General features: G+C 40.0%; 1 protein-coding gene across 1 annotated transcript in view; it reads left to right on the top strand.

The window, feature by feature from the left end:
• Positions 1-12,776, top strand: part of alx3 (ALX homeobox 3) — a 28,380-nt gene that overhangs the window by 12,641 nt on the left and 2,963 nt on the right. The window contains exons 3-6 of the mRNA XM_061699014.1: positions 1,991-2,178; positions 4,028-4,261; positions 8,749-9,041; positions 10,676-10,801. Coding sequence (XP_061554998.1) covers positions 1,991-2,178; positions 4,028-4,261; positions 8,749-9,041; positions 10,676-10,801 — 841 coding nt within the window. The remainder of the gene's footprint in view (positions 1-1,990; positions 2,179-4,027; positions 4,262-8,748; positions 9,042-10,675; positions 10,802-12,776) is intronic.

Genomic DNA, 12,776 nt, shown 5'->3' with positions numbered 1-12,776 from the left:
AATATAGGGATGGGGAGAAAAATCAATATTGTGGCTGTTTGATGCCACACTTATGCAATACCAGTAAATCCTATTTTATGTTAGCAAATGGTGTGTTAAACTGCGGTATAATATGGGTGGGATAAAATATCGATATCAGGATCTATCATTTTGCTATGCCTTACAATACAGTATCAATGCCATTGGATCAAATAGGGATAATTCCACTTATGTATTCTTCTTACTTTATGGTTGAAAAGTGTATGTTAATCTGAGTTAATAGAGGTGGGACAATATCAGGATGTACTGTAGCACTGTATTCTACTGTACAGTATTATGTTCATGGTAAAATTGATCCAATTGTATCAAAATAAAAATAGCGAGCGGTAGCAAAACAATCCATCAGGTAACCTATATTTTGGCCCACCCTTGTGGCACTATTTTTCCAACGATACCGAGGGTACTACGATACAGAGATTGTGGAATAATCGGTTTATTGGAAGAACCCCATAATACGATACATCGCGATATCAATATAGCCAAGAAAGGGTTTCTAAATTCAGTTTTCCCTTTCGCAGTTATAACGTTATCGCCGGAGTGTCGCAAAATGGCTTTCTTTCAGTTTATTGATTATCACGCTTTGGATGCTAGCATTATTGTTTGAAAACAATCATCTTTGAGTCCGTGGTAGTGGTGGGCCAAAATATCGATATACATGCTGGTATCAATATTTTTGTCTGACATGAAATTGTTCCAAAAAGGGTCAAACAAATTGTTGCTTTTGAAAAGAGGATGTGCTCTTGTAGAGGATGTAGTTGGTCAAGGGCCCACGTGAGGGGCGCAGGGTCACCTTCAGCCATGCTGTTTTTGCCCAGAGCGTGGCGGAGGGGGGCGGCGGGCTGGTCGTCCACCCTGGGACACACAACAGGCTGAAATGATTTCCTGTGCGGGGTCATGCCTCGGACACGCTCAGAACACGTGACGTGGAACGTCTAAAAGGTGGGGACACTTTAGAGCAGGGCGCAGTACATGTATTTAAGTTAATGATTTTCTTGTATTGATGTGTTTTGCAGCTTCCGTCGTTGGAAGAACGTCCCTGCTGATGTGCACTGCCTACACTAACAACAACAAAGCTACGGTAGTTTCCAAAAAGCACAGTCAAAATCAATCAGTGTCACCAATTTTGCGACTTTTCCGACCCTTCAAGCAAGTATTTTTTAAAAAGGGACTTGTGACTACAATTCCAGCAAAAAAACATTTCCATATTGTTTTGTTTACAGGAAAGAACCCAGTGGAAGGCAATCGAGGAATCAAACATTAGCAGAGACACGGTGACCATTTGGACGTTAGCGAAAGCAGTGATTTATCCACGTTGGAAATGTTTGTGCTTCTAAGCCGCAAATATGTTGCGGAGATCATCTTGTCTCACCTGTTCAACTTTACATGTTTAAAAAAAAAAAAACGTGATAGAGCCAGAGGGGTGCAGGCCCTGCCCTTGGACAGGAGACAAATGGACCAACCCAGTCGTGCTGTTTTGACAGCTCATTTGTTGAATATTTAACGTGTTCATTTATTCAGGATCGTGTTGACATACATGTTTTGATTGAACGGACATTTATTTTCCCCAAAAGGAAGCAATTATTTTTCACATTATTTGTAAAGAAATACATATATGTATTTATTTCTCTGGAATTCGATGCAAGTTCATGCCGAAGAGGGGGAAAAAAACTTGCTGGAAAAGAAAAATCAGGAGAAATAAAGCCGAGAAGGGGAAAAAAATGACTTTTGTCATTTTCATTTGCTTTTTCTTCAAGTGAAGGGGGAAATTATAAATACAATGGGATATTTACGGGAACAAACAGTTGTTGTTTTTTTTAAAGGCCATTTTGCAGCCCTATAGTACCACACTATGTTTGAATAGTTCTGTGATGTAGCGGTCCTGCTTTAAACTTCTTATTTGAAGCCTGCATTCATTAACTCCCCATCACTTTTGTTGCCCTTTCGCCCGCAGATCTTCAACATGGACGCCAATGGACTTCCAAATTGAATCAAATGGGGCTCACGAGGCCTCTCAGCCCAAATGGACCTCCTGTTTATACACTTGTCCATCAGCTGAGTGGCGGCGTGCGTCCTCGCGTATCCGGCGAGATGTCCAGACGACGTCTCCGCATGAGAACAGCCGTCCCGCGGCCCAGCTCGGTAAGTGCGCCGTGTTTGGACTAACTTCGTCCAGATTGCAGATAATATGTCAGGATATCAGTTGGCTTTTTATGTACGACGCATGCTGAGCACCTTCAGCCATGCAAGGTAAAAGGGAGCCAAACTGCTTTTATTGTTATTATCAGCTCATAAATTGAAGCGTTTCGATCAAATCTTATATGTGAACAGGGGGAAAAAAATTGTGGACCGAGAAACATCAATCAGGAGCAGCAACTGTTTTTTTTTAATGAAAGAAAATATGATGTGAAATGTTTCCTTTATTTTTGCTGTTTGTTCTGCAAGTAAAAATGTTAGTTCTGGATTCATTTTGTAATGTCAATTATAATTATCATTATTATTGTTGTTATTATTGTTGCTATTATTCACAATCATTTGAGTTAATTATTTAAGTTTGTGTCGAGTAAAATTTTGTTTTTAAGCACATTTTCAAATTATTATTGTTTAATATATGGACATTTTGTTTGTTTATTTCTGTCAACTCTAAGTGGAAATGCTTGTGTCTCTTCTTCTTCTTCTATTTAGTGATGAGTGAATTCATGACATGTGGCCTAAAACATGGCGAGCTGATAACAGGGGGAAATAATAATAATAATAATAATAATAGTAATATGATAAACTGACAAAATTCACTGACAAACAAGGCAGAACAGAAACGTGCACGTGCAATACAGCCAATGAAATGGCAAAGACCGGGGGGGGGGGGGGGGGGACATGGACAAAATTAACATACGTGCACAAACAATAAGCATCTTAATTGGGTCCCTTGAAAGGCTGTACGAATCATTTAGAATGTTAATAATAATAATAATACATAAAGAATGCTGAAGAACTGAAGGAATTAATTGACTGTTGAAATGTAAAACCTGAGACTTGAAGTTGGAATGGTTTGAATCAGTCGAATAATGTGGAAGGAGGAGGTAAATATGTAAAATACACATCCCTCATTTTGGGAATGTTATTGTGGAAATGCGGACATTTGGGCAACTTTGCCTTTGTGCTAAATGAGCTGGAACAGTTTCAAGTCGGAATGGTTTGAATTGAAATTGAAATTTGTGGAAGGAGGAGGACAATGTGTAAAATGTCTGCATTCATTTGGGAATTTTTGTCATGCAGCATATGAAATCGTGAAAAAGGTGGGAAATCGAGGAATTTGAGACTATAGTTCCTAAGATGTCCTGAAGGAGCTGAACCGTTTCAAGTCGGAATTTAAAAGATGCGGGGAAACTTTACTGTCAAATGTCTCATTCACCTCAATTGTTTTTGGGAAATGTGCAATTGTGCGGGTCAAGTCGGATTTTTGGAGGACGGAGAAAAAGTCACATTTCTTAAATTTTGTGAATCTTATTATTATTATTTGAAACGGTTGAGAAACGTGGAATGATTAGGTGTTAAAATAAAAAGGCGGAAGAATTATAAGTATTATTATTATTATTATTTGTTTTGTTTGTTTGCGTGCAGAATAATGTTCGTCAGCCTTCTCACAGATTATAATTATATATTAATAAAATAAATAAATAAATATGATGTCATGTCTCATTTTTGGAGGCCATGCCCATGTCCATCTGAAGTGGGAATTAAATGCTAAATTGGAGGGACCGAACGCACGTGTGACGGAATAGTTGGCGCATTATATCATACACGCACACACATAAAGTTTCACGGCTTTTAGTGTGTGATCAGTTAAATCCCACCCACTCACTCAAAACTTGAAGAAAGAAAAAAAGATGCACTCGCTCTGGCGTCCTCAGCCTGCCTGCGAGCGAGCAGTGGTTAATTGGATGCAAGATGGAGACAGAGCAGTGTTTGTCTTTCAGGCGGACGCCACCAGCCTCGACCGCACCGGCCGGCGCCGGCTCCCCGTCGCCGGGCTCCTTCCTGCCGTGCGACGCGCACCGCGGAGGCGCGTACGCAGCCGCCGCGCTGCAGCGCGACTTCGGGGATTTCTCGTCCAACCGTCCCGCCTCGCCGCCGGCGAAACACAGCAAGTTCTTGCACGAGACTTTCAACCAGGAGCACAAGGCCGCCGTTATAAGCGGCAATAAGGCGCCCTTCTACCACGAGAGTAAGTTGCCATTGAAGTCATATTCCTTGTGCATTGGCATCGCAATCGCTTTTGAAAACATTACTTTGGAAGCAATCCAGAAGTGAAGTACAAATGTCATCTCAAAATAAAGTAGGCCACCGAATAAGACACGGAGCTTCAATCGCGAGCGACTGAATGCAATAAGTCCAAGTCAGTACAATTCATTTTTTTCAAAATAAATAAAGCCGTATTATGAGACATTGCGCTTCTATGTCTCCACTGGCCTCCGACTGAGGACGAACACGACGATTGTATAAAAGATTTATCAATTAGATACATGCAAATTGATAATGCCACAAAATGAGACATTTCCCTTCTATGTCCCCATTGGGCACAAACTGAGGGCAAACAGGACAACTTAAAAGTCCAATCAGTGAAATAGATATGAATTAATTACGCCACAAAATGAGACAACATTTCACTCTATGTGTCCATGCAAACCGAACAGGAACAAAAGTGCAAATGACTTCACTACATACAGTACAATGGGGTTTTCATCACCTTTTATCATTAATCTACACACAAAAACCACATTTGAGAAATATTGACATCAATATAAAGATATATAACGCTGAGTAAATTCAATCATCAAAAGAATCATAATTGATTATTTGCTGTACAATTAGGAGCGTTTGCAAATTCACTTGCCTGTTTTCTTCGTTAAATCTCCATTTGAATCTTGTAATAGGACCTTTCAGTCCTATTATCTATACAGTATGTCACGGAAAGACAACGTATTTATCTAGAAAATGAAGCCTAAAAGCACCCCCCCAAAAAAAATCAAGAAATGAAATAGTGAATTTTAAAAATATACACTTTTATAACTTATATATATATATATATATATATATATATATATACATATCACTTATATCACAAAAACAGTCATGCACTGCTACTTTGGATATTAATCTCCATATTTGATGCGGTGCATTGATATCAATCAGAATGATACAAGATATACCTAATAAAAAAAAAAGTCTTCATGTTTATGGAGATGTGGCTATAATTTCATGACATTTTCTCGTGTGTGTGTGTCCCGAGGAAATGATGTTCTCCGGCCGTCATTGCTGTTTGTGCTGATAAGATCACAATAATATACAACAGTGTGGAGCATGCTTTTCATCCGCAAATATTTTGGCGAGGTTGCCTTGCTTCACCTGTACAACTGTACATGAGAAAAGCGCGTGAACAAACGCAGAACTAATCCAGCCATGTAGTTTGAAGTCTCACTTTATGGGGTTAAAGTGTTGAACATTTGACTTCATGCAGCAGGATCATGTTTAAATACTGTACATGTTTTGACAAGAGGAAAGATTTTTCAGGGGGAAGCACTTATTTTCACATTATCTGTGAAGGAAAAACAAATCCCGAAAGGGAAAAAAAAATACAATTGATGTTTTTTTTCTATAAGCGAAGGGGTGGGGGTAATTGATTAAAATCAAGAATTGGATTATTTTTTTTTTTTTTTAATGAGATTTTATTTTGAGGTCATATCACCAGAACCTATAGTTGACGCTGCCACCTTCTGGCTATACATGAGCATATGTTATGAACTATACACACTGAAGTAATTGGTCTTCCTGTTTTGGCGGCTGTTTTTATGAATTATATATAATTTTAATTGCATTCCTGAAATAAGATAAGAAAACAAAAATCGATTCCTCACTGAGGAACAGAAGCGTGAGGGAAGAAAATTTGAAAAAGTCCTTTAAAAAAAAGCACTCAATGCAACTATAAAATTTTCTAAAAAAAAAAGGGTAGTTTAACAAGTACATGTATGCTGCGATCGTTTGGCTGCTTTTTAAAGAAATTTGAAATAAAATTTCACAATATTGTTTTTCGGCAGTGTCTCAAGTTTGTTTAATGTTTCAAACAAAAATGATCTTTTTCACCAAGCAGCTTGTGTCCAATAGGAGTGGAGCTCGCAGAGTACCGCACAAATAAAATATGCGTTGTAAGAAAAAATGAGTACGATATACTATGATATACATGTCAAAACTTGGCGGTCTCCCAAATTAAAGAAAATCCATTTTAAAAAATGACCATTTCATAATAAAGACATGTCCAATTATTGCTATTGCTGTTGCCTAGCTAAATGTTTCCCCAAAACACATGGCCTCAACGGAGGGGAAATATTTTCGTCGTGAAGTGCAACGTGAGTTTGGAAATGAAGGTTGCGACCAGATTGAATTAAGAGACAAGCCCGAGTCGACGAGACCCTGCAGATATGTGCAGAGGGGGTTTGTTTTGCAGCTCAGGGAAATGAATTTGGACAACACTTTCATATAGTGGCTCAGGAAATAATGCCAATAACTTGCATCAACATTTACAGAAATACTGTGGGGGAGAGGGGGGTGGGGGGCATCTTTAAAGATAATGTGAAAGAGGAGCTTTGTTTTCAGAAAAGAAAAGAGTGTCCCTCACGATCCTTAATAATTGAAGATCTTAACTGCTGGATTTCATCCAAAATCCCCAAATGACTAGGCCGCCTCACTCACCTGTACGATACAGTGCAGTTTAGGGCATCAAAGTTCACTCTGCTTTTTGTTGAAGCAGCCGTGGCGCTTCTCCCCTGTCCTGCGGGCTTGTACAAGCCACCATACGCATTTGCCATAATCTTAACGGCGTTAAATATGTCCACGTTTTGAGATGACACACAGGACGCAACTCCTCATGCACTTCAAACGAACTCGCAACGATTCTTGCGAAAGAAAAAGATCGCTGTTGTCTGTGTACTTTTGTTGAGTTTCACCAAGAGATCGGCCGCTCTTTGGTACCTCGCATGCATTGCAGCATGTAATGCTGGGGAATTTTGTCCGTAATAAGGATGTTAATCATTATCGTTTAGTTGTGTTTATGTTACCGGTAGTTTGTTGAATGTGTGTCCAAATTGACTGTCGAGTTAAATTAATGTTGCCCGTTATTAACATGAAACCGTGATTGTGACTTGTGTGCGATACAGTAATATCCCAGTCTGTTCCATTGTTTGTAAATCAGACGTTAGCATTAGCAGTCAATGGACCTGGCTATGATATGACGATGCGCTGTTTACTGCTTTTTCTCCATGTTGAAGGAATTGGTGTTTTTTTTTTTTTTTTTTTTTTAGTGACTCACCAACGCCACATAACCAACCATGGCTGATAACCTTTAACTAGTGGTGTGCAATACTGTATATTTTGGTATCAATCCAATAACAAGTCAAGACAAGGCCAGTATTGCCGATACCGATAATTAAGTTAGATGCATTATCAAATTGCTAAATCTCAATTTCACGACCTTTAAGTATTTTTGGGAGTTTATTTTATTTTTTATTCATTCATTCAGTCATCTTCCAGTCCGCTTATCCTCACTAGGGTCGCGGGCGTGCTGGAGCCTAACCCAGCTATTTTCAGGGCGAGAGGCGGGGTACACCCTAATTTAGAGTCTTCAATTAACATACCATGCATGTTTTTTTTTTATGTGCGAGGAAACCGGAGTATCCGAAGAAAACCCACGCAGGCACGGGGAGAACATACAAAGGCCGGATTTGAAGCCGGGTCCTCAGAACTGTGAGGCAGGTGTGCTAACCAGTCGTCCACAGTGCCGGCTGTATGTTTTTTTTAAATGATCATTAAATAGTTGACACTCAGGACAGAAGTAGAACTAAGTTTATTGGTTAAGATAAAACATTTATTATATTTAAAAAAAAAACATTTTCAGAAACAATATGACAGTAACAAAACTATTGTTCCCCGTTCATTGTCATGTCTGGCTTTTTTTTCTTGAATAAACAATTCCAGTAAATGTATTAATTTAATCAACATTTCAATGGGGTTAATGTATTATATCAAGGTCTTAACATAATTTATATTTTTTGAGTTGGCTAAGGTAACAAATGGCAATTTCACTTTGAAAATAAATTGCTGGTGGGCCCGGTAGTTTGCTTGCTTGTTTGCTTTGCTTTGCGCTGCTAAGTTATGTGACGGCACAACATCGAAACTCAAGAGGCGGAAGGAGGAACAAAGTGTTCCCACTCGGTGCTGAGACAGAAACAGCGAGTCTGCCGTTGCCTGTTTGATGAAACCAGTGCATACTGAAACTACTGTATCGCTATTTCCACACTCGTATCGAGTTGATACTGATACTGACTTGGTATCGATATTTTCGATATTTGAATCGATCCGCCCACCGCGACTTTTAACTCTGACAGTGAAGAACCTGTGGAAGAGCTCCAAAGCGATATGTGCCATCTAGTGCTAAACGGTGCAACTCCAACTTAGAACTTATCATCTATGGTGAAGGAAGCATTTTTTATAATGTTCCAAAATTAATCGAGGGGCCACTTAGAGTGTGGGCCATGCCATTTGCCCATCACTGGTCTAACCTTTTCAAAATCTCAGACAAATTAACAGATTGCACCACAAAGTCATGCTTCAAGGTCATATATGGAAAAATGTGTCATGTTGTTTTTTTGCCCAATCCAGTCCGAGAGAAAAACGCTCTCAAAAGCCTGGGCTACTCCGGCATGGGCACCGACTGCTTCGGCAAGCTGAAGGAGGCGGGTGGCGGTTTACCCGGCGGCGACTTGCCTAGCAGCGACTTCATCGCCGACTCCATCGACCTGTCGGGCAAGAACAAGAAGCGGCGCAATCGCACCACATTCAGCACCTTCCAGCTGGAGGAGCTGGAGAAGGTGTTCCAGAAGACGCACTACCCGGACGTCTACGCTCGCGAGCAGCTCGCCCTCAGGACCGAGCTCACAGAGGCCCGAGTCCAGGTGTGTACCATTTTGAAGAGAAACATCTCTGACCTGTTTTTCATATAATCGTCTTTTATTTCAGTTTGATATAATTTTGATTATTGTACTTTAAACAGCCTGGTGTTTTGGGATTTACAATTGTTTTTTTATTTATTGATTTTTTTTGTTTGTTTTTGTCTTACAATTATATGCACATAGTAGGGCTGGGTCATATCTGGGTTTTTTTTTCCACAAATGTCAGATTTCGAATCTGAATTGATTTTGATCCCCCAAGGTTTATTTTATTTTTCCCACCTGGGGTGTAGTTTATTTGTCCTGATGCCAAACAAGCTTTGAAACTGGTTTTGCAGCTCGGTGATATGGCCGAGATATTGTGAAACTAAGCACTTCTTCTTGGGAAAAAAAAGATCCTTTATACATTAGCATTTTAAACTTTCAATAATTTTACATCATAAAACGAGTGTTCAAACTGCATGGCTAGGCTGAGCAATTGTCTGGTGCCCAAGAGAAATGCCACACTCTCTCCAGCTCTCTCACACTCTTTTCCCATGGTACAAATGAAACTATTACAAGTGGGGTGGTGAAATGAGTAACGTCACCACTCTTGTACATGCAGTGTTTTGTATCCTTTACACAAATGAAATATACCTTGATTCTTTGTTAAAAAGTAATACTCAAATAAAAATATAGGTATGTACATTTGCGCCTTGACTTACGAGTTTGATTAGTTTCAAGACCATGCTCGTAACTCAAAATTATCATGTCTTAAAATCACATTTCTCCATCGAAATGAATGGAAATGCATTGAAACGTTCCAGCTCCACACACAAAAAAAAACATTTTCTGACCTGCTTTTTAGAGGAAACCCATGTATGTACTTGATTGAGACATAGATAGATCCGTCATGTTTGTAAATGGTAAGTAACAACTATAGTCTAATTATACTACATTAATGATATAACGATAAAATTTATCCATACATTTTCTGTACCACTTATCCTCACTTGGGTCACGGTGTAGTGGAGACTATCCCAGCTGACTACAGGCGAGAGGCGGGGTACACCTTGAACTGGTCGCCAGCCAATCACAGGGCACACAGACAAACAGCCATTCACACTCACATTCACACCAGCGGACAATTTAGTCTTCAATGAACCTAACATGCATGTTTTGGGAAGTGAGAGGTAACCGGAGTACCTGGAGAACATTTCATTTCAAAAACCACCTTGGTTTTGTCATGCGAGGGTACAGAAAAGGCCCCTCTGTCAGCATCTGTTATTAGGACTGTTTGACCCATTTTTGTATCAGCTTTGTCCATATTTGGCTAAGACCGCCGTCTTTCCTCTGTTTGGTTGCCTCCTCGTTTAAGACCCACTTGTGAGAGCAGGTGTTTGTTATGTTGACAGCGCCGGCTCGGGAGCGGAGAGCTAGGCGGAGATCTTCGCTATTGACATAGAAATTCCAATGAACTGATTTCAGGCCTCTCGCCAGAAAAACCTCTGCAACTCAGGAATGAGTGGACAATTTTAATTCATATTTCACATTTACTCAGGCACCTTAGAGCCAATATTACATCCCAAATACTAGAAAAAGTTAAAATACTGAAATGTAAATGTACAAATAATACAGCATAGTATTGCTTGCATCTCTAGGTTTGGTTTCAGAACCGTAGAGCCAAATGGAGGAAGCGGGAACGCTACGGGAAGATCCAGGAGGTCCGCAACCACTTCAGCACCACCTATGATATTTCCCTCCTACCCCGCCATGACCCCTACCAGGTATGGCTCACATCATCCTACATGTTAATTTTTACAATAATAAAAAAATTTCCCACAGAGACATTGCAGCTGGGATATCTACCAATGCGACTGCATTGTAAACGGACGTGTCGGATGTACCTCGTCAATGCCATAATGACGTCATATACAATACACACGCTCGTCCACACAAACAATACCCAGAATGTCAAACTACAGCCCATCCATCCGCCCATCCATTTTCTGAGCCGCTTCTCCTCACTAGGGTCGCGGGCGTGCTGGAGCCTATCCCAGCTGTCATCGGGCAGGAGACGGGGTACACCCTGAACTGGTTGCCAGCCAATCGCAGGGCACATACAAACAAACAACCACTCACATTCACACCTACGGGCAATTCAGAGTCTCCAATTAATGCATGTTTTTGGGATGTGGGAGGAAACCGGAGTGCCCGGAGAAAACCCACGCAGGCACGGGGAGAACATGCAAACTCCACACAGGCGGGGCCCCGCGGGGATTGAACCCGGGTCCTCAGAACTGTGAGGCTGACGCTCTAACCAGTCGGCCGCCATGCCGCCCAACTACAGCCCAAGCATAAACTAAAAAATGTACTAGAAGTCAACTATGTTTCCATAGTACTTTTCATGGATAAAAGTAATACTTAAATAGCATACTTAAATAACAAAACAGAAGACAATGAATAAATAAAAAAATTATACAATTTGGTTTCCAGTTAATGTCAGGCAATACAGTATATAGACAAAGAATGGACTGGTCGACAGCCAAACAACCAGTCGCACACATACAAAAAACATTCCCGCTCACATTCACAGCTATGGACAATTTAGAGTACCGGTGTCAGACTCACCTTTGTCGCGGACCACATTGTAGTTATAATTTCCCTCAGAGGGCGTTAGAACAGTGAAATGTTTAATCACCAAATCATATTATTACCATTACACAACAAAATGAGGGATAACTAGTTTTGGAAATAGAAGACAAGGTTAATAGTTTGTTCAAGTATTGTTTAAGTTACTGTAGAAGAAGGGTTTGGTAACAGAAAAATGCAGTATCTCAACATTATTGTTTATTATTATGACAATTTGGAATTTGGGTACAGATTTGAGCAAAAATCACAGAAGTTGACGAGCATGATTTGCTTTTGCGGGCCACATAAAATGATGTGGTGGGCCGCATCTGGCCCCCGGGCCTTGAGTTTGAGACCATGCCCTTATGGGTCATTATGACTGTGAAACCATATAATTATATAATTGCTTCATTATATTATTACATATAAGCAAAACATTGATGGATAACTGAATACTAAACATTTTTTCTCAATTGATTTTAAACAAGGAATTTGGCAACAAAAATGCTTACAATAGCTGTGTGTGTGTGTGTGAGAGAGAGAGAGAGAGAGAGAGAGAGAGAGAGAGAGAGAGAGAGAGAGAGAGATTAAAAGCAGTGTCTACATGAATGACGAGCTCTTTTTTTTTTTTTTTTTTTGTTCAGGGGAAGTAAGTACGACTTGCTTGCCAAATACTTCAGAAAGATTTGACTTGACTTTGACTTGGTAGCCAAGAGACTTGATTTTGACTTGAACTACATGACTTGACAAATCTGCTTTTTAATGAAGACAGTTTTTGTCAGACTTTTTGTTTGTTTGTTTTTGTTTTTTTCTGAAAGAAAGAAATGTTTTTGTTTTTTTTTCGGGGGGGGGGGGGGGTAATTTGGCAATACAATCGGCGTTGTTCCGCACTTGGCAGTGTGACGTAGCCACCTGCATGGGCAACGATGGAAGGAGCTCCAAAGATAATACAATTTGGATTCAAGTATTATGTTGTTGATGAAGTCTGCAAAAAGAGGATTGCAACCTGCATGGCTTGCAACACAACAACAACAACGTCGAACTTCATCCGTCACTACAAAACTTACAAAGACAGGCGCGCTAATTTAACAGTTTAGCTCGCTGGTCAAACATTAAGTTCCTGAGACTGGT

Source organism: Phycodurus eques, chromosome 1 (genome assembly GCF_024500275.1).
Source record: "Phycodurus eques isolate BA_2022a chromosome 1, UOR_Pequ_1.1, whole genome shotgun sequence".
NCBI classification, from domain to species: domain Eukaryota; kingdom Metazoa; phylum Chordata; class Actinopteri; order Syngnathiformes; family Syngnathidae; genus Phycodurus; species Phycodurus eques.
The sequence above is the reverse complement of the archived record's forward strand: the minus strand, read 5'-3'. Positions and strand labels throughout refer to the sequence as shown.